Raw genomic sequence first — 22,879 nt, forward strand, 5'->3', positions numbered from 1 at the left:
GCAGGCCAGGCTGAGAGACTCCGCCCCCCCACCAGTGCACAAATTTCATGCACCAGGCCTCTAGTATTTATATGAATTTCATGCTCCACCCAAACTGTACTATGACTTCTCCTTTTTTCCTATCGGCTTTTTTATTCCTTCCAACTAGAATGCCCTTATGCCTCTTTGTATAACTAGAAACCACTCTTCTCTTTGAAATCATTAATTCTCATGGCACTCATTACAAACCTCCTTATATTACTGTAGTTATTTAGTGGATTCTGAGCTAAGTGTGTGTGGTAGGTATAACCAAAGTTAATTATCAGTACCTTTAGAAATATTCATTGACAATTTCTTTGTATAGTAAATAAGTTGCACAATTTTCTTTATTTCAAAAAGGAAAAAAACATACGAATTATGAAGCTATATATTGGTCAAAACCAAAAAAGTGTTAATTACCTTACTAGGTATCTTAAATATCTTTAATATTCAAATATTGTTGGAGAGCCTTATTTTTATTTTTGAATGCCAATCCATGAAAGTTTTTTTTTTTTGCTGATAATCCTCACCTGAGGCTATTTTTTCCATTGATTTTTAGAAAGAGTGGAAGGGAGAGTGCTCGCTTCAGTGCCTGGCTGCCGGCCGCCATCTTGGCTGACAGTTAATTTGCATATACTCACTGATTAGCCAATGAAAAGGGTAGCGGTCATACGCTAATTACCATGTTTCTCTTTTATTAGTGTAGATAATTTAAACACGTCCACTGAGCAGGTACAGGTCTGGGCACAGAGCTAATGTTCAGGAGGTAAAATAAGAACATGTTTACTGGTAAACAGGCAGGTTCCAACCAAATAGTAGACAGACCTTGATGCCAGGATGTGCACTCTGCCTTCTTCAATGGGCAGCAGGGACCTCTGCAGATGCTGGAAGGGACATTAGCCCCTGCCTGGCCGTGATTCTGAGGAGGCGGGGCAGTGGGAGAACAGTGGCTGCCGCCAGTCAGAGCTTAATGACAGCTGCAAAGGCCTGAGCAGGAGCCTGACAGCCTCCCCAACGGCCCCCCAGTCCCTAGACCAGGGGTGGGCAAACTTTTTGATTCGAGGGCCACAATGGGTTCTTAAACTGGACCGGAGGGCCAGAACAAAAGCATGGATGGAGTGTTTGTGTGAACTAATATAAATTCAAAGTAAACATCATTACATAAAAGGGTACGGTCTTTTTTTTTTCTTTTTTTTTTTTAGTTTTATTCATTTTAAGCGGGCCGTAGTTTGCCCACGGCTGCCCTAGAGAGACACACCTGTTCCCGAGCTCCCCCTGTAAGCGGAGTCCCCCCATTGCCCACCAGGGGAGCTGTGGTGGCAGGGCCCCACCCCTGTTGCTTCAACAGGCAAAGCGCGTGGAGGGGCCAGGCAGTGATAAGTGATAACCGCCCGGGGGGGAGGCGGGGTTGGGAGCAGCCGCGTGCCTGGTGCTTCCAGTCCGTGCCCGCACACTTGGCGGTCAAAATGGTTTCTTTTCCTCTTATCGTTCGCTTTTATTACTAAAGCAATATGCAAACACTGCGGAAAAGAAAACCGGACTCTGTGGTCCCCACAGGCCTTTTGTTGAATGTTCTCAGACAAAGAACAATGAAAAGTTTAGCCCAACTGACATTTTTCTTAGGCGAGTGTGCAGGGCTGAGGAAAAGGGCAGCAGAAGGGGTGGGGCCGAGGCAAAGGCAGCATCCTCCGCCCTCCAGCTGGCCTGGCAGGAGCCAGTCTCCATCCATACCCCCCACACGGGCACCCTCTGCCCAGCACAATGTCCCTGCCACAGGCAGGCTGGACGTGGAGCCGCGTGTAGGGACGGGAGCAAACACAGGCAACTTGCTCTAGGAGAGAAGAACTCACACCATCAGCTAATTACCCTGCCCACCCTCCCCACCAGCTGCCTCTGGGAGTCCTCGGTGCTGGGGGGCCCTGCGGGGTCCCTTCACTTCCCACTCCCCCACCCCACAGTGGTTTGTCACCCATGTCCTGCATTTGGCAGCCAGTTGGTAGTGTTCCCACTCGCTGATTCTTGTCCAGGCTGTTGTTGGTGAAGCTCCCACAGGGTGAAAACTGTCAGGCTCTTCTCTTATTCCCAGTGGGGACACATGGTTTGCCCTCCCTTGGGTCTGATCCATGCGGAGTGAGGAGAGGAAGGAAGTCAACTAGCCAGCCTCACACTCTCGGCCTGAAACCCTCCACTCCCTGGGTCACGGAGCCGGCTGGCACATCACGCTGCTGGTCGGGGCTGGAGGCGGACTCTGGGAGTGCTTCCGCTGCGGACACCGGCAGATCCCACAATCAGGGCAGGTTCGCTTTCTCGGGAGCAAGTTGCTCAACATTTACCATCACCCCTCCTCCTTGTAGGAATGAAAGGTCGCCGGTTTGCCCTCCCTTGGGTCTGATCCATGCGAGTGAGGAGAGGAAGGAAGTCAACTAGCCGGCCTCACACTCTCAGCCTGAAACCCTCCCCTCCCTGGGTCACGGGAGCTGGGAGCTGGCCGGTGCATCACGCTGCCGGTCGGGGCTGGAGGCGGACTCTGTGGGAGTGCAGATCCCACAATCAGGGCAGGTTCGCTTTCTCGGGAGCAAGTTGCTCAACATTTACCATCACCCCTCTTCCTTGTAGGAATGAAAGGTCGGTGTTGCCAGATCTTTTAAACTTTAAACAGAAGCTGAACATCTAAATTTTTATTTTTAAAAATGTCTAGATTCAATAATTTGGCAACTTATTTAAACAAACAAACAAATAAAACCCAGAAAAACAAAAAAAATCCCTGAGCCAGACAAATAAACACATTAGCCGGCTGCATTCGCCTCTGCATGGGCACGTCACAACTTAAAACCAGGGATGACACCCCTGGAAGGTCTCTGAATTTGGGGTGCCATCCATTTTGGAGTATAAGATGAGGAGTAAAAGAAGTAACAGAAACCTTTCTCGGAATACTGATTCTAGGCCTAGAGTGGTTCTGAAAATCAGGAGATAAACATGGACTTTTCCCCACAGTGGACATTGGGGTTGAGGACCCGTAAGTATACTGTGTGCCTGGAGTTTTTCTCCCTGCTTTTTCCACTGCAGGTATCTGGTGGCCGATGTCCTCCTCCACCTTTTCATTCCTGCCCACTATCCTCTGTCACTTCTGCCCACCTTGCTATGCACGTCCTTCCTCATTGCTTTGATGGTTCTCTGCATCTCCCACAGATTCCTGAGGGCACCTCCTGTTCTCACCAGCCAGGTCGCAGCACTGTGACTGCCCTCATTTAAGTCCAGAATGACTCACCATGAGCACTTATACCCGGGGTGTCCCAGTGTAGCACTTGGCATGTGCCAAAGGACCGGCTCAGTGTGTCCTGCAAGGAGCCAGGGGAGGAGCAGGCCGTGGGAGTTGGCCCAGGACCAGCATAGAGCCTGTGTTGGGCTCCAGAGTTTGTGTAAACAAGTTCCATTTAAAATTGAAATTTTAAAAGAAACAGGTTAGCCTGGCTGGTGTTGCTCAGTGGTTGAGCATTGACCTCTGAACCAGGAGGTCACAGTTCAATTCCCGGTCAGGGCATATGCCTGGGTTGTGGGCTCAATACCCAGTGTGGGGCATGCAGGAGGCAGACAATCAATTATTCTCTCTCGTCATTGATGCTTCTATCTCTCTCCCCCTCTCCCTTCCTCTCTGAAAACAATAAAAATATATTTTAAAAAAAGAAACAGGTTAGTGTAGAGTGGAGTTAGCAAGGCAAGGGCATGGGGATGTGGTTATGTGTGTAGGCTCTGATATCACACTGCATGTTCAGTCTTGGCTCTGCCACTTACTAGCTATGTCACCTTAAGTAAGTACATGTCTCAAGTTCCACATCTGTGAAGGGGGTTAATAATCATGCCTACTTGATGCCGTTGTAATAATTATTAAATGAATTAATGTGTAAAGCACTTAAATCAAAGTGCTATAGATAGTAGGCACTCGATAAATGTTAGTCTCTCTTATGATGATGAGGAGGAAGATAATAGTGGTGGTGGCTATGATGTTGGGCACTATAGGTAGTAGGCATTCAATAAATGTTATTCTCTCTTATGATGATGAGGAGGAGGAAGATAATAGTGGTGGTGGCTATGATGTTGGTGGTGGTGATGGTGATGGTGATGGTGGTGATGACCATGGTGGTGGTGGTGATGATGGTGGTAATGATGATGGTGCTGCTGCTGCTATGATGGTGATGGTGGTGATGACCATGGTGGTGGTGATGATGATGGTGGTAATGATGATGGTGCTGCTGCTGCTGCTGATGATGATGATGATAGTGACGGTGATGTTAATGATGACAATCGTGGTTATTATGATGGTGGTGGTGGTGATGGTTGTGATGATGTTAGTGGTGATGATGATGGTGCTGGTGGTGATGATGATGATGTCATTATTACATGAACACTGTCATAAATAGGTTGAAAGGGAGTAGAAAGCTATGACACAATAGGGCAGAGACTGAGGTCCACACTCTGCTCTCACCAGTATTCTCTGCACCCTTCATTCCTTCTCTACTGGCTCAGCCTCAGCCATCTTACCAAACTTAACAGTTTCCCAAGGGATGAGGCAAAGCCCAACATTCATCGTCCCTAATGGATAATAGACACTGTGAATTTGCCTAATTTTGAAACTGTCCAACATGAGATCAGTAATGGGTCCTCCAAGATCAGTTCCTTTTTGATTCCAGAATTAAATGAAATAAGTCCAACCTGGAGCTCTCGCTCCCCCAGTCTAGGACACTCCCATAGGAGACACTCAAGAAAGTGGTCTGGCCACAGCCTGGGAAAATCTGAGGTGGTCACATTTAAAATCACACCCCCATCCAAGGAGAAAATTGCTCTTAATTCTTCACACGGTCGTCTGAGCTGATGTATTGGTGCAGAAGCCGCACCAGCTGTGCCACTGTCTCCCTTGCCATCCCTCCCCTTCCCTGCCTCTCCTCCCCTGCTCCTTGCCTGTACGTGCTCCTCTTCTCCTAACGTCTACAAAAGTGAGTGCTTCAGTGTCCTCATAGGTGGACATCTTCATGTCTCTGTCAGATTGTAAGTGGAATTGCATATCCATTAGGAAAAAGTGTGGCAATTCCAAGAGCAATTACTCTGCTGTTTTTAAAATATATAATCTATTACAGTACTTTTTTCATAATTATGCCATTATCTGAGCCCGAGGGACATGTGCCACAGGGCACACTCCACCACCCAGTACCTCCAGCTCCTAATCCCCTCCACATTCTCTGGCCAGGCATCCCTGCCACTCCTCCCTTCCAAGGCAGGAAGCAGCTAGAAGCAACAGGTCAGTCAGCAAGGATGAGGAGCCGCCATAGCAGTGTTCCCAGCTCTCAAGGTTCTGAGCAAATGCTACGCTCTCAGAACCAAGGGAACTTCCCATCAATACCTTTCATGGAGGAGCTTAGGTCTAAGGTAAAAGCACAGAAATATAAAAAATGTAAAAGTGAGGAGTGGGCTGCACTTCCTGAAGGCAGCAGTCTCCAATCTGCCATGGCAGACGGAAGTGTGGAGTGAGCCAAACAGGATTTCAATAACACGTGGCATTTGCGAGCAAAGGCTGAAAGAGAGAATGACCACAGGGGCCACGGATGGGCCACTTGCCTAGAATGAAGGGGCAGAGTAGAGGGAGTAAAGACCCAGCTGGGGGTGCAGGCCACAGCGCGAGCTGACACCTCCTCACCACGCAACGCCTCAGAGAGCTAAATGACTGTGATACTCTGTGAGCACATCCCAAGCAGGGCCTCGCCTGGGTGGGAGGACACGGGGGCAGAACCCTTTCTGATCACCGACTTCTAGTCTTTGGAGGGAAAGATACCAGTTATAAGATACCAAATCAAGTCCCCGTGGTCAGACAGGCACACGCGGCTTTTACAAATAACAGGACTGACCGCTGAAATCAGAGCTGGCCTGCAATGTAGAGGAGTGGAAACCTAGTCATATATCTGAAATATAAGGCAGAAAGCAAGTCCCATTAGAGAGGTGCAGCTAAAGGCACGGCGGATGGAAAGAGAAAGCGAGCCCATCTGGTCGAGGGGCAGTGGTGGGTCATGAACTTGGTGTGCAGCCTGTGGTCCAGTGGCAAGGACACTGCCTTGGCCACCAGATGTGCTGAGAGTGGACAGTCAGATGGTGTCACTAGCCTCGTGCTACTCAAGCTGTGGGCCAGCCGTGTCAGCACCCTGGAAACCTGTTGGAAATGCAGACTCACCACCACCCCACACCTGCTGAAATAGAAGCCGCATTTTCCCAAGATCCCAGTGACTCACACGCACGCACAATAAGGCCGGAGACCTGCTGCTCCACACGGTAATCTCGACCCTGCGTGCCCCTCAGCACGGCCTGGGCAAGCCTGGAAAGCAGTAACGCACAATGCAGTCTCCACCACCAAGGTCCTGATTGGATTATCTGCAGCAGGACCTGGGCATCAAGTTTTACTTAAAGAAACTTCCCGTGTGGTTCCCATGTTCAGCAAACGTTGAGAGCCAGAGCTGAGAGGGAGACTGTGAAGTAAGGAGCACATCCTGAGGACTGTGGAGCTGGGGTTCACATCAGACCCACACAATGGAGCCTGGCTGGTGCAGGCCAGTGGCTGCAGGGACAGGTCTATCCGTGTCAGGCCAGCAGAGGGGATGGAGGACTCGGGCTCACCTGAGAGAGGGAGGGGTCGGCCTGTGGCTATGAATGGGGACACCTGGGCAGCAGTGGGTACGAGTAGAAATCCAAGAATTGACTTGACCTTTTGCTTGGACCAGAATCCCCTGGAGGGCTTGTTAAACTACACCTGGTTGGATATCACCCCCAGAATTCTGGGGCGGGGCCAAGAATTTGCACGGGAATTTGGTTGGATCTGAGACACCAGTGTGGAATGGTGCACAAGTCACGTGCAACGTGGTTCCCACATTCAGCAAATGTTGAGAACCAGAGCTGAGAGGGAGATTGAAGTAAGGAGCACATCTTGAGGACTGTGGAGCTTGGGTTCACATCAGACCCACACGATGGAGCCTGGCTGGTCCAGTCAGTGGCTGCAGGGACAGTCTGTCCATGGCAGGCGGGCAGAGGGGATGGAGGGCTCAGGCTCACCTGAGAGAGGGAGGGGTCGGCCTGTGGCTATGAATGGGGACACCTGAGCAGCAGTGGGTACAAGTAGAAATCCAAGAGTTGACTTGACCTTTTGCTTGGACCAGAATCCCCTGGAAGGCTTGTTAAACTATACCTGGTTGGATATCACCCCCAGAATTCTGGGGTGGGGGCAAGAATTTGCATGGGAATTTGGTTGGACCTGAGACACCAGTGTGGAATGGTGCACAAGTCACGTGCATCTTCTTGGCCTCAGTGTCCTCATGGGTAAATGTTTGGTCCAGGGTTTCTCAGCTTCAGCACTATGAATGTCTTGGGCCTGATAATTCTCTGTCATAAGGATCTGTCCGTGCATTGTATGTTTAGCAGCATCCCTGGCCCCTGCCCACAAGCTGCCAGTACTTCCTCCCCCCACCAGCTGTGGCATCAAAAATATCTCAAGTCTCGGCCAAATGTTCCCTTGGGAGGGCAGGTGCGAAATCACCCCATTGAGGACACTCGTTTCTACGTAGCTTTCCTTTTTTGTTTGTTTAATGGGTGCTAAAAGCACCTTTTCTTATTTTGTGGAAACTTATGCCTCTAAATTATAACAAACGTGAGTATTTTCCGAACAAAACAATACCTCTGAAAATGCATATGCAGGGGTGGGCAGACGTAGGGTTACAGTTGTTCACATGGAAGAAGACATGCAGGCTATGATTATGACAATAGCTCTATTCATTCTGTGTTCTGTGTACTCTCAACTGTAAGCCTACTTTTGCCCACCCTGTGTTTGATGGTGTGCTGGGCTCTGGTAGAAGGTGTTTGGGGACGTGGTGCCAGATTGCTTGGTTTTTAACTCAGGCTGCCCCTCTTACCACTGTTAGACATCTGGCAAATTTATTTTCTTCTTTTAACTTTTCATTTTGAAAAAAATTTTAAATTCTAGAAAAGTTGCAAAAATAGTATAGTTTCCAAATATCCCTCCCTGAGCCTCCTCTCTGTCAACATCGTATATAATATAGTGCAGTCTCTTGACTGCCTTCTGCCTCAGTTTTGTCATCTATAAAACTAGGACCCACCCAGCTCAGACAGCTGTGAAGAGGACTGAATAGGATAATTCCCGTAAAATACTCAGAATAGCACCTGGAACATATCAAGAGCTCAACAAATGTCAGTTATTATTTTGTTGTTATTCCCTGTGGCTTTAAAATCTCCCCAAGTGGTGAGCGGTTAGTGGAGAAACAGACCCCATGAGTAAGGAGTGGACCTCGCAGCCCTATATGCCAGTCTGTGCCTACCTGTGTGTGTGCCTCCACCTGCTGAGCCTGCAGTGTAACCCACACACCCCGCCCACCTGCTCCTCCCGTGGCATCCAGGGGAACGTCCTGGTTCCTGAGCTCTGCTTCCTTCCGGTGGCTTGTCCCGGGACCCAAGTTGCTGTGACTGCGTGAGGCGTTGCCCCAGAGCTCGCCTGTCCTGCAGAAGCTGGGCGAACAGAGCCTGGCATTGGCACCCATGGGCCAACACAATGCATTCTCCAGTCTGTTCAACACTCTTCTCAAGGGCCCTACAGAATTTACACAGGAACACAGACCTCCGGTCCTACAATCGTCCATTCTCCCTGAGCTTGAGGATTCTGGGCCCTGGTGTTGCCGGAGGGAATGGTATCAGAGGGAACAGCAGAAAAGGTCTGAGCTGTGGCTCACTTTTGCCTCCAGCCAGGGGTATCAGAGCACTTTGTAATGGTAATTAAGCTCACCTCCCCAGCCAGAACAAGTGGTGCTCAGTACTAGTACTAGTTTATGTTGTAGACGGGAGCCCTGGGGCCTAAGGAGAGAACCCGGCCTTTACGACTCACCTGGCTTGCAGGGTGGTGGGAGGCTGTGTGGCAGGGCTCCTCCCCCGCCCCTCTGTCACACACACACACACACACACACATAACTTAATCCTTAGAACAAGCCCAGAGGGTAGGTGTTGGTGTTCTCTCCATCACGCAGTGGCTAAGAGCCCGGCTCCAGAATTCACTTGCCTGATTCGAATCCAGACGTCACCACTTAGTAGCTGTGTCAGGTTGGGCAAACTACTGCACCTCTCAATGCCGCCCTTTCATCATAGAGAAATGGGGATAATAGCATTAAAGTGCTCCCCTCCGGGAATATATCCTAAGAAACCCGAAGCACCAATCAGAAAGGACATATGCACCCCTATGTGCATAGCAGCACAATTCACCATAGCTAAGTTCTGGAAACAGCCCAAGTGCCCATCAGAAGATGAATGTATTAAAAAACTGGTACATCTACACAATGGAATACTACACTGCTGTAAAAAAGAAAGAACTCTTACCATTTGCAACTGCATGGAGGGATCTGGAGACCATTATGCTAAGCGAAATAAGCTAGTCAGAGAAAGACAAGTATCACATGATCTCACTCATTTGTGGAATCTAATTAAAATAAACTCATGAATAAAATAGATCCAGAGACATAGAAGCATGGAACAGACTGATAAATCTCAGAGGGAAGGTTAGGGGTGGGGGAGAGATTAACCAAATAACTTACATGCATATGCTAATATGCATAACCCAAGGACACAGACAATAGTGGGGTGAAGGCCTGGGGAGGGGTGGGAATGGGAAAAAGGGATCAATGAAGAGGGGAAGGGAGGACATCTGTAATGCTTTCAACAATAAAGATACTTTAAAAAAAATAAATAAAATGTGTGCAAAACAAAACAAAAAAGGGACCATGCACAGAGAGTTAGACACCAGCTCACTGTGCCTCCCACCCTCCTGTCACCGTGTTAGAAAAGTGGTGCGTGGCCACAATTCCTTTAAACACATCCATACCCATCAGTAAGGGCCCGGGTTGCAGTCACTGGGCCTATTCCTCAGGGAAAGGGGCCACAAAACACGTGTCTGTGTTGGCGGTGGGTTCCCAGTTTTGGCTTCCACCCCAACACAGAAACCCAATGCGCACACTTGTCCATTGACTTGTTCACCAGGTGAAAAGCATTCAAGATGCAATTCGAGATAAGAAGGCGAAGTTCAGCTTCCTTGGAGAGGAGATTAGCCTGAATCCCTCTGTGGGCATCTTCATCACCATGAACCCCGGCTACGCGGGCCGCACGGAGCTGCCGGAGAACCTGAAGGCTCTCTTCAGGTGAGCATCAGCCGCCCCTCCTGAGTGCCCCAAACAGAGGCTTCTGTTATTTCTTCTACTGGAGAGGTGTGACCTAGAGAGAGAGGAAATTTGGAATATATAGAAAAATAGATTTTTTTTAAACCACCTTTAACACCGTCCCCCGTAAAATGATTTTTGCTTGTGTTCTCTTTCCTTATATGCATGTTTTAAAGTTATATATTGTAGTCTACATGTGTTGTCTACACAGTTTTATATTGTTTTGTTTGTTCATTTCATAGTCTATTACAATCATATTGTAAATAGTTTCTTCTGGGAGATAATCTTAATAAATCTCATGTCATGACTGCATTTTACTCTATCAAGTACTTGGTCCACAATGAAATTAACTAGTCCCCCATAGTTACATATTAAGACTATTTGTAACATTTAAAGTAAGTTTATGCATAATGTTGTAATACACATCTTTGTCAATGTCTTTTTTTCTATATGCATGATTATTTTCTTTGGCTAGCTTCCCAGAAGTAGAATCACTGAGTTAACAGGGAGGAACATTTTTGAGGCTTTTGATACACATTGCCAAATTGCTTTAGAAAAAGAAAAGTGCCAAGTTACATCCCCAGTAGCGATGCATGAGAACACTTCTCTCATTTTACCTTTGCCCATGGTGGATATTGCCATGTTTTAAAATCTTCTTTATATTGATAAGAAAACACATACATATTAACTAGCAGGACCTGGAACCTCCATTCTTTGTTCAGACAAGAGAAGTCAGCCCAGCACAGAGGAAACTAAAAGATCCTTATGGCTTCTAGTTCCCACCGACTGAACCATTACCTGAGAGAGGTTGTGGGAGCTATGATAGAGGAATGCATCTTATCTCTGAACTGGGAGCCCAGTGCTCTCTGGGGATGTGAAGGCCCAGGAGGCCACTGAAAAGCCCCCTGTGTACTCAAGGCCCTCACTTGAGCTGCCCCAGTGGTGGCAAATACCTATGTGACAGGAGTGGTGTGGATACCTCCTCCTTTAGGCAGGTCCCACTTCAACCAGGAGCTTGATGGAATTTCAACAGGCTGCTAAGCTGGTGCCATAGGATACTGTGTTGTACAGTAAGAAAACAGATGAACTCAGCAAATTGCTCAGGGTAGTCACCCTAGTTACTCGGGTTAACTAGTAACGGACAGAACCGGAGTTTGAACCCAGGCAGTCTGACTCCGGCCTCTCTGCTCCTCCCCATCCCAGTCCTATAATCACAGATAGTCAGTGTAACCCTTTGGCATTCTTCCTTCCAATGTTTTGTGGGTAGAGAGTTCTTTTTCAAACTTGGGATCAGACCTGTATAGTTTCGTGTCCTGCCTTCATTGGTCAATGTCTTCCCACGTCATTAAATAGTTTTTCTTTTACAGCGGTATCATGGCCACGTTGCGTTCCACTGTGTGGATACATATTTAACCTTTTTCATGTGGCAAAATAATTTTGAGTTTCTAAGTATTTAGGTGCTCCTTTGAGTTTGATTGCAATGTAAATTAATTTAAAGAAAAATGTACTTGAATGAAATGTTTTTGAAAATTTTGTAGCAGTGTAGGAAAAAAATGCAATTAAAGAATGTAACAGCCGGAGCCGGTTTGGCTCAGTGGATAGAGCGTCGGCCTGCGGACTGAGAGGTTCCGGGTTCGATTCCGGTCAAGGGCATGTACCTGGGTTGCGGGCACATCCCCAGTAGATGTGCAGGAGGCAGCTGATCGATGTTTCTCTCTCATCGATGTTTCTAACTTGAATGAAATGTTTTTGAAAATTTTGTAGCAGGGTAGGAAAAAAATGCAATTTAAGAATGTAACAACCTTAGGCTCTCATTACACACCTAATAAATTAATTTAAAAATAAGTACTTTTAAAATAAAATGTTTCTAGAGGCAGAGGGGAAAAAATCAAAGTAAATTCTCCTATATGGACAAAAATCCCCTCTGTCTCCTCCTATGTCCCATTTTGTGAAGAGGTGAGGTTAATAAGTGCTTACTTTAACCCTCAGCATTCAATATTTATATTTGTGTGCAGATAAGGACAAGATAAACCCTGAGTGTCTGGGCTTGGAGGAGACATATGTTCAGGATGAAAAAATAGATCTCAGTTTCCTGTAGACACTAAGAGAGGCTCAACTCCTCAACCTCAGCCCCTAATCATTCTAGACCTCGTTCTTTACTAATCTGTGCCTTGTGAAAAGCACACTGGGCCCAAGTTACAGAAGTGAGTTGAAGCCCCAACTCTGCTGCTGACTGCTAACTTCATTCATCAACTTGGGAAAGAGAGTTCACTTTCTTTATGCTCAGTTAACGCAACTTTACATTGAAAGTCTTAGATGAAATCATTGCTAAGGACTAAGATTTTGCACTCACAGATGCCTCCTTCTATGATCTCAGCCTGTGTGTCCTGCCCTGTAAACCCCCCTTTGACTACGTGGTTGGCAACTCTCTCTGCCCTTGTCTCCCTGTGCACAGGCCCTGCGCCATGGTGGTTCCAGACTTTGAGCTGATCTGTGAAATCATGCTGGTGGCAGAAGGATTCATTGAAGCCCGGTCATTAGCCAGAAAGTTCATCACCCTTTACCAGTTGTGCAAAGAGCTTCTCTCCAAACAGGTATATTCCCCAGTTCACTGAAAAAGTCAATCATGTGTGATTGCCTTAGCTCTGGACGGATTCCAGGGCCAGTGTATCAGGGAAACACAGAGCCTTCTTATAGAGCCGCTGTGCCCATAAGCACGTTAAAAGCTCTGTAATTAAGATCTGTGTCCATTTTCTTAGCCCAGCATTTAAAATAATTGACCACAGAACTCCCACTTTTAATTGAATGTGTGGCAGCACCTCATAGATCACCAGTGTCCCATGAGAAGCACGCAGCAGCTGAGGAAAACCGGAGATGGAGAGAGTTAGGGAGGGAGAATCAGGCATTAAGGAGTCATGCTTCTCACCGCTGCTTGGCTGTCAATGTGGCTTCTGTCCAGGCAGATCCCCTCACAGAAATAACACCCTAAGACATGACCAAGAATGTCCGACATTTGTGCCTTGGATATGAATTTTTTGGTGGCAATCAAGTTTCCCTGGGCTGTTTCCAATGAGTTCCACTCCCTTTGGGGATCTCTTACTTGGATCACCTTTGTTGCCGAAACACAGGCTCTCTCAACCCTGCGATACCTGTCCAAGATGGATTTTTTAAAAACCTCTCCTAATTTCCTCACACTTCCCAGGCCCCTTGTTCATTGCATCCTCTTTCTAGGTTCTCTATCACCATTGACTTCCAGGCCAATGACTCACTTTCACGACTCCATCCCAAACCTCTTTTGAACTCTGACCCTGTGTATTCAATGGTCTATCCCACAGCTCCCCTGAGTGTTAAAGAGCATCTACAGCCCTAACAAGTTTGGCTCAGTGGATAGAGCGTCAGCCTGCGGACTCAAGGGTCCCGGGTTCGATTCCGGTCAAGGACGTGTACCTTGGTTGCAGGCACATCCCCATAGGGGGGTGCAAGAGGCAGCTGATCGATATTTCTCTCTCATCGGTGTTTCTGGCTCTCTATCCCTCTCCCCTCCTCTCTGTAAAAAATCAATAAAATATATTATAAAAAAATTAAAAAAATAAAGAGCATCTACAGGTCAGCATCTAAAGCTGATCTTCCTACTAGCCTCCACCCAAGCCCACTTCTCCTGCATTTCTTCCTTTCAGTAGCTTTATCCACTTGCTGATTCTGGTTTCTTGGACGTTATCCTTGACACTTTCCTCTACCTCAACCCTACATCTAATCAGGAAGGAACTGTTTTTCATTCTACCCTCTGGAGAATATGTTATTTTCTTTCTAAGACTTTAGTTCCAAGCACAGGTCTCTTGCTTAAATGTTTAGAGCCTCCTCTCTACTAGTTTCTCTAACTCTACTCCAGTCCCTCGAATTCATTCTTTAGCCACCAGCTAGAGTGGTCACTTAAAAATGTTCCTCAACCTTCTTAGAAAAAAAAGTCAATATACTTGTCACTTTCCATTGGAGACTTTCACAGAGCTGTCTTTTGCCCACTTCCACAGCCTCATTTCTCAGCCTTCTCTGAATTGTACTTACCGTACCTACATTGGTTTCTTTGAGTTTGGTGTACAATGAAGACAAAGAACATGGTGGCTGTACCTGGGCTTAGGATCAGACTGCCCTGGAGAAACAATATTAAGACCTGAGGGAGTAGAATTCAGTCAAGCACCAATGAGAAAGAAGTACTAGTACAGTCAAGACCAGCAGGAATAGGATATCTACAGTTTCAGGGGAGGGAAGGCAGTCAATTTCAAGTATAGCCACCATGTCAGTTGCCTTCATGGCACTCTACTCCAGTCCCTCGAATTCATTCTTTAGCCACCAGCTAGAGTGGTCACTTAAAAATGTTCCTCAACCTTCTTAGAAAAAAAGTCAATATACTTGTCACTTTCCACTGGAGACTTGCACAGAGCTGTCTTTGCCTACTTCCACAGCCTCATTTCTCAGCCTTCTCCATATTGTACTTACCGTACCTACATTGGTTTCTTTGAGTTTGGTGTGCAATGAAGACAAAGAACATGGTTGCTGTACCTGGGCTTAGGATCAGACTGCCCTGGAGAAACAATATTAAGACCTGAGGGAGTAGAATTCAGTCAAGCACCAATGAGAAAGAAGTACTAGTACAGTCAAGACCAGCAGGAATAGGATATCTACAGTTTCAGGGGAGGGAAGGCAGTCAATTTCAAGTATAGCCACCATGTCAGTTGCCTTCATGGCACACTGAATTGTGCTTTATGGTGTGTATCACAGCTCTAATTAAATAACAATCTGCTATGAAGAAAGTAGCAGAGCCTGTACTTGAAACTAGGTCTGTCTCAGTTCAGATTCTGTGCTCTAAACTGCACACTCCACCACTTCCCCCACCACACTGCTCTGAAACGTGATGTCAGCAGTATGGTCCACTCTTCCACAGAGTCTGTTATCAGAACTTGTGACCAGTGGGTTCCATCTTTGACAAAATATTTTTAATATTCAACATTGTATTAGTTTCAGGTGCACAGCATTGTGGGTTAGACATTTATATAACTTGCAAAGTGATCCCCATGATAAGTCTTGCACCCACCTAACACCATTTATGATTAAAATATTATTAACTACTAGAGGCCTGGCGCACAAAATCCATGCACAGGTACGGTCCCTAGGCCTGGCCTGCAATCAGGGCCATCTTCCACGGCTGCTGGCAGCTGGCCCTAACCCCTGCCACCATCCACACCCAGTTCCCTGTTCACCATTGGGTGATTGGAGCCTGCCGGCCAGGAGGGAGGGACTGAGAGGTTGGCCATTCCCACACGCTCGCTGGCCCCGTCCCCCGACACTGGTTGCCCTCTGTGTGGGGTGACCGGCGGGGCGGGGGCCTTTGCCTGGTGCTGCCAATGTCCACTGTCACCCACCCCCGCTTTCACATTTTCCATTGGGTGATCTGAGCCTGCTGGGCAGGAGAAGGGACAGAGCGATTGTCAGGCAGGCCCTGATTGGGCGATCAGGGCCTGCAGGCTGGGGGCAGCTCCTGCATTGAGCATCTGCCCTGGTGGTCAGTGCGCATCATAGCGACTGGTAGTTCCACCATTCGGTTGATTTGCATATTACCCTTTTATTATATAGAATAGTCTGTATTTTACATCCCTATGACTATTTTGTAACTGCCAATTTGTACTTTTTAAGCCCCTCATTTTTTTAACCCAGCTTCCAACACCCCACCTCTTTCCAATTTGGCAACTGTAAGTTTGTTCTCCATATCTATGAGTTTGCGTCTGTTTTGCCTATTTATTTATTTTGTTTTTAGATTCCACATATAAGTGAAATCATATGGTATTTGTCTTTCTGTCTGACTTATTTAGCATACCATAGTACTCTCTAGGTCCATCTGTGATGTTGCAAATTGTACGATTTCATTCTTTTTTATAGCTGAGGAATATTCTATTGTATATACATATCACGTTCTTTACCCATTCTTCTTTGATTGGAACATTTCATCCATTTACAATTAAAGTGATTATTGATAGGTATGTAGTTATTGCCATTTCATTAATTGCTTTCTGATTGTTGTTTGTTTGTTTGTTCTAGTTCTTTTCTGTTCCTTTCATATTTTCTTACTTTTCTTATATGTTGATAAATTTCTATAGTGCTGTGTTTGGATTCCTTTCTCTTTATTTCTTGTAATACTGGTTTAGTAGGGATGAACTCCTTCAGCTTTTTCTTATCTGAGAAGCTCTTTATATCCCCTTCTAATCTAAGTCACAGCCTTGCTGAGTAGAATAATCTTGGTTGTAAGTATTTACTTTTCATCACTTTGAATATTTCACAACAATCTCATCTAGTTGGCAGAGTTTCTGTTGAGAAATCAGCTTTGGCATTTTAATTATAATGTGTCTTGATGTAGGCCTCTTTGGGTTCATATTGTTTGGGTATCTCTGTGCTTCCTGGGCTTGTAAGTCTATATCCTTCTCCAGGTTAGGGAAGTTTTCAGTCATTATTTCTTGAAATAGGTTTTCAATCCCTTTCTCTTTCTCTTCTCCTCTGGTACCTTTATGATGCAGATGTTGTTACACTTGATGTTGTCTTAGAGGTCCCTTGTACTATAGGGAAGTTTTCATTATTTCTTGAAATAGGTTTTCAATCCATTGCTCTTTCTCTTCTCCTCTGGTACCTTTATGATGCAAATGTTGTTACACTTGATGTTGTCTTAGAGGTCCCTTAAGCTATCTTCATATTTTAAAGTTCTTTTTTCTATTTTTCTGTTCCAATTGGGTGTTTTCTGGAATCACTGATTTGATTCTCTGCTTCATCTGATCTACTATTTATTCCCTTTAATGTATTCTTATTTTAGTTACTGTATTCATCATTTCTAACTGGTTTTTTATGGTTTCTATCTCCTTTTTTATGTTTCCTATTTCTTTGTTAAAGTTATCACCACTGTGTTCTATTCTTTCCCTATGATCATTGAGCATCCTTATAACCAGTGTTTTGAACTCTGCATCTGGTAGATTGCTTATCTCCCTTTTGTTTTTCTTTTTGGGAGTATTTTGTTCTTTCATTTGGGACATTTGTTTGTTTGTTTCTTCATTTTGTGTGCCTAACTCTATTTTTTTTTCTATTAAGTATATCTGCTGTGTCTCCCAGTCTTGGGAGAGTGGCCTTATGTAGTAGGTGTCCTGTGGGAACCCAATGTCACAGTCTCTCTGTTCACCTGAGCTGGCTGCTCCAAGAGTGTCCCTTGTGTGGGTTGTGTATGCTCTCCTGTTGTGGTTGAGCCTTGATTGCTATTGGCACATCAGTGGGTGGGATTGATCCTCTATAATTTAGTTGTGGTCATGGGAGGAGGCAAGTGCAGTGTTTACCATAGGGCATGTAAGCTCAGCCTCAGCAGTTTCTAAGAGCTAATATACTTGTTGTACAAGGGGTAGCTGGATAGGTTTAGAAGTGGTTTAGCTTAATCTCCCTGACCCCCCGTTCCCTATACATTCTGTGTCTGCTTTGTTGTCATCACAACTAGAAAAATAACTAATGCCAAACCAGTAACTAGGTTCCCAGGATCACCATCTCCTACTTCATTAATTATTTGCTATGCCTCTGCCTTGGCCTCAAAATGACCGAATACTGATGTGATATATGTAATATTTCATACACTATCCTGAGCATATGGTGTGCTGTATCCCAGAAACTCGAGTCTAACCGTTGCTGCCTTCCCTCAGGATCACTATGACTGGGGCCTGCGGGCCATCAAGTCTGTGCTGGTGGTGGCAGGATCTCTGAAGCGAGGAGACCCTGACAGGCCTGAAGACCAAGTCCTGATGCGCTCCCTGCGAGATTTCAACATCCCCAAGATAGTGACTGATGACATGCCAGTGTTCATGGGCCTGATCGGGGACCTCTTTCCCACCCTGGACGTCCCTCGGAGGAGAGACCTCAACTTTGAAGCTTTGGTTAGGAAGGCGGTCGTGGACCTGAAGCTCCAGGCTGAGGACAACTTTGTGCTCAAGGTACATGGGGTTTTCCCTCCCAAAAGTTGTCTCTTAATTTTCTACTTGGACAATTGGTTACACTTCATTCTTAATCAATGGGTTGCTTTAGTTGTGCAGATATTTATCTACTTTGTAATAACTCAGTTCATTTCAATAGTTCTTTATTGTGGCACCACAATGTGAAATGCATGGTGTGGAGAACAGTGAAAGACAGAGCCCTGGCCATCAGGGAGTTCACTTGCAATGGGAGCAATAAGACACAGTCTGCTCTGCTATAGCATGTGTTCCTTTTTGGGGAATTACTTCATATGTGATTACAGGGGAATGAAGTGATATAATGGGGAAGCCACTTTTCTGCTCTTGTAAATGTTTTGACATGATCAGGGGCAGGCTTTTTACAACTCAAGAACAAAATCTTAGGGTGTAGGCAAAATAATACACCCCCTCCAAGATATCCACATTCAAATCCCCAGCATGTGTGAATATGCTACGTTACATGGCAAAGGGGGATTGAGGTTGCAGGTAGAATTAGGTTTCTAATCATCTGACCTTGAGATGAGGAATGATCCTGGTTTACTGGGTGGCCCAATATAATCACAAGGGCCTTTATAAGGGAAAGAGTGATATAAGAGAATGAGTGTCAGAGTGATGCTGTGGGAAGAAGACTCAACTAGCCATTGCTGGCTTTGAGAATGGAGGAGGGACCATGAGCCAGGGAATGTGGGCAGCCTACGAAAGCTGGAAAAGGCAAAAAACAACAACCAGATTCTACCCTAGAGCTTTCAGAAGGAACCAGCCCTGTACATACCTTGATTAGAGCCGATGAGACCCATTTTGGACTTCTGACCCCCAGGACTATTAGATAATAAACTTGTGTTGTTTAAGCCTTTAAGCTTACAGTGATTTGTTACAACAGCAATAGAAAATGAGTACATTTAGTCATAGATTTAAAGTTGAAAAAAAAAGACCCTGAAACTTTAGTGTAAGTATAACTAGTTTCATGGCCCTAGGAACTGTGGTGGTTTGTACTGTTTTCTAGGAAGGCTCAGGCAGGTAAAGACATTTCCCCACCTGTTAAAACAGTGCCTTCATGAAGAAGGCTCCATCTAGATCAGGCCCTTAGTTGTGATTAAAATGGTCTTTATTGGAAGTCAATATATCCATGATCTACCTGTTGAAAAAGAGAGGACAGGCCCCAGAATTAAGGCTTCAAAGAATTAATAAACATGAGGTAGGGTATAAGCTCTCTAGTGATTTCAATGTGCTAGCATTTTTATTGGAATTAGGAGGAATTGTTGAATTTTTAGGGCTTGGGATACAAAATTCTGTACATTTGGAGTGGCCTTCCCCAGTCTGTTTTGCCATAAGCCTGTTACTTTTACTGTGCAGTTTTGCAGAAGGTGACATGTTCAGGATGCATAAATGCCATTAGAGGAGAAGTGCCTGCACAGAAATAAGGCTTTGGGTTCATATTGCTTGGGACTCTCTGTGCTTCCTGGGCTTGTAAGTCTATTTCCTTCTCCAGGTTAGGGAAGTTTTCAGTCATTATTTCTTGAAATAGGTTTTCAATCCATTGCTCTTTCTCTTCTCCTCTGGTACCTTTATGATGCAAATGTTGTTACACTTGATGTTGTCTTAGAGGTCCCTTGTACTATCTTCATATTTTAAACTTCTTTTTTCTTTCTTTTTCTGTTCCAATTGGGTTTTTCTGGAATCACTGATTTGATTCTCTGCTTCATCTGATCTACTATTGATTCCCTTTAATGTATTCTTATTTCAGTTACTGTATTCTTCCTTTCTAACTGGTTTTTTATGGTTTCTATCTCCTTTTTTATGTTTCCTATTTCTTTGTTAAAGTTCTCACTGTGTTCTTTCCCTATGATCATTGAGCATCCTTATAACCAGTGTTTTGAACTCTGCATCTGGTAGATTGCTTGTCTCCTTTTTGTTTTTCTTTTTGGGAGTTTTTTGTTCTTTTGTTTGGGACATTTGTTTGTTTGTTTGTTTCTTCATTTTGTGTGCCTCCCTCTATTTTTTTGGTATTAAGTATATCTGCTGTGTCTCCCATTCTTGGGAGAGTGGCCTTATGTAGTAGGTGTCCTGTGGGAACCCAATGTCACAGTCTCTCTGTTCACCTGAGCTGGCTGCTCCAAGAGTGTCCCTTGTGTGGGTTGTGTATGCTCTCCTGTTGTGGTTGAGCCTTGATTGCTATTGGCACATCAGTGGGTGGGATTGATCCTCTATAATTTAGTTGTGGTCATGGGAGGAGGCAAGTGCAGTGTTTACCATAGGGCATGTAAGCTCAGCCTCAGCAGTTTCTAAGAGCTAATATACTTGTTGTACAAGGGGTAGCTGGATAGGTTTAGAAGTGGTTTAGCTTAATCTCCCTGACCCCCCGTTCCCTATACATTCTGTGTCTGCTTTGTTGTCATCACAACTAGAAAAATAACTAATGCCAAACCAGTAACTAGGTTCCCAGGATCACCATCTCCTACTTCATTAATTCTTTGCTATGCCTCTGCCTTGGCCTCAAAATGACCTAATACTGATATTATATATGTAATTTTTCATACACTATCCTGAGCATATGGTGTTCTGCATCCCAGAAACTCGAGTCTAACCCTTGCTGCCTTCCCTCAGGATCACTATGACTGGGGTCTGCGGGCCATCAAGTCTGTGCTGGTGGTGGCCGGATCTCTGAAGCGAGGAGACCCTGACAGGCCTGAAGACCAAGTCCTGATGCGCTCCCTGCGAGATTTCAACATCCCCAAGATAGTGACTGATGACATGCCAGTGTTCATGGGCCTGATCGGGGACCTCTTTCCCACCCTGGACGTCCCTCGGAGGAGAGACCTCAACTTTGAAGCTTTGGTTAGGAAGGCGGTCGTGGACCTGAAGCTCCAGGCTGAGGACAACTTTGTGCTCAAGGTACATGGGGTTTTCCCTCCCAAAAGTTGTCTCTTAATTTTCTACTTGGACAATTGGTTACACTTCATTCTTAATCAATGGGTTGCTTTAGTTGTGCAGATATTTATCTACTTTGTAATAACTCAGTTCATTTCAATAGTTCTTTATTGTGGCACCACAATGTGAAATGCATGGTGTGGAGAACAGTGAAAGACAGAGCCCTGGCCATCAGGGAGTTCACTTGCAATGGGAGCAATAAGACACAGTCTGCTCTGCTATAGCATGTGTTCCTTTTTGGGGAATTACTTCATATGTGATTACAGGGGAATGAAGTGATATAATGGGGAAGCCACTTTTCTGCTCTTGTAAATGTTTTGACATGATCAGGGGCAGGCTTTTTACAACTCAAGAACAAAATCTTAGGGTGTAGGCAAAATAATACACCCCCTCCAAGATATCCACATTCAAATCCCCAGCATGTGTGAATATGCTACGTTACATGGCAAAGGGGGATTGAGGTTGCAGGTAGAATTAGGTTTCTAATCATCTGACCTTGAGATGAGGAATGATCCTGGTTTACTGGGTGGCCCAATATAATCACAAGGGCCTTTATAAGGGAAAGAGTGATATAAGAGAATGAGTGTCAGAGTGATGCTGTGGGAAGAAGACTCAACTAGCCATTGCTGGCTTTGAGGATGGAGGAGGGACCATGAGCCAGGGAATGTGGGCAGCCTACGAAAGCTGGAAAAGGCAAAAAACAACAACCAGATTCTACCCTAGAGCTTTCAGAAGGAACCAGCCCTGTACACACATTGATTAGAGCCGATGAGACCCATTTTGGACTTCTGACCCCCAGGACTATTAGATAATAAACTTGTGTTGTTTAAGCCTTTAAGCTTACAGTGATTTGTTACAACAGCAATAGAAAATGAGTACATTTAGCTATAGATTTAGAGTTGAAAAAAAAGACCCTGAAACTTTAGTGTAAGTATAACTAGTTTTATGGCCCTAGGAACTGTGGTGGTTTGTACTGTTTTCTAGGAAGGCTCAGGCAGGTAAAGACATTTCCCCACCTGTTAAAACAGTGCCTTCATGAAGAAGGCTCCATCTAGATCAGGCCCTTAGTTGTGATTAAAATGGTCTTTATTGGAAGTCAATATATCCATGATCTACCTGTTGAAAAAGAGAGGACAGGCCCCAGAATTAAGGCTTCAAAGAATTAATAAACATGAGGTAGGGTATAAGCTCTCTAGTGATTTCAATGTGCTAGCATTTTTATTGGAATTAGGAGGAATTGTTGAATTTTTAGGGCTTGGGATACAAAATTCTGTACATTTGGAGTGGCCTTCCCCAGTCTGTTTTGCCATAAGCCTGTTACTTTTACTGTGCAATTTTGCAGAAGGTGACATGTTCAGGATGCATAAATGCCATTAGAGGAGAAGTGCCTGCACAGAAATAAGGAATGCCTTAGAGCTGGATATGACAAGTGCCACAAAAAAGGGTTCTGGGGTCCAGGGACATGGATGAAATGTTTTCCTATATGATAGTATGTCTAAGACTCACATAAACATCACTTTAGATTTCACAGTGTTTTTTATATTCTCTATCACATTAGGTTCCCTCAAACCTCCAAGACAGGGACAGATGAGGCACATTCCAGATGAGGAAGCTGGGATGCCATTACTTCTCCAAGAAATTCCATTTTGCTTCCCCCCCCCCCCC

The 22,879-nt window shown here is 45.3% G+C and overlaps 1 protein-coding gene across 1 annotated transcript in view; it reads left to right on the forward strand.

The window, feature by feature from the left end:
- Positions 1-22,879, forward strand: part of DNAH9 (dynein, axonemal, heavy chain 9) — a 362,890-nt gene that overhangs the window by 116,494 nt on the left and 223,517 nt on the right. Inside the window, exons 28-30 of the mRNA XM_005875413.2 lie at positions 10,087-10,244; positions 12,718-12,856; positions 17,981-18,268. Coding sequence (XP_005875475.1) covers positions 10,087-10,244; positions 12,718-12,856; positions 17,981-18,268 — 585 coding nt within the window. The remainder of the gene's footprint in view (positions 1-10,086; positions 10,245-12,717; positions 12,857-17,980; positions 18,269-22,879) is intronic.

The sequence above is a fragment of the Myotis brandtii genome, unplaced genomic scaffold (genome assembly GCF_000412655.1).
Source record: "Myotis brandtii unplaced genomic scaffold, ASM41265v1 scaffold461, whole genome shotgun sequence".
Lineage (NCBI taxonomy): Eukaryota > Metazoa > Chordata > Mammalia > Chiroptera > Vespertilionidae > Myotis > Myotis brandtii.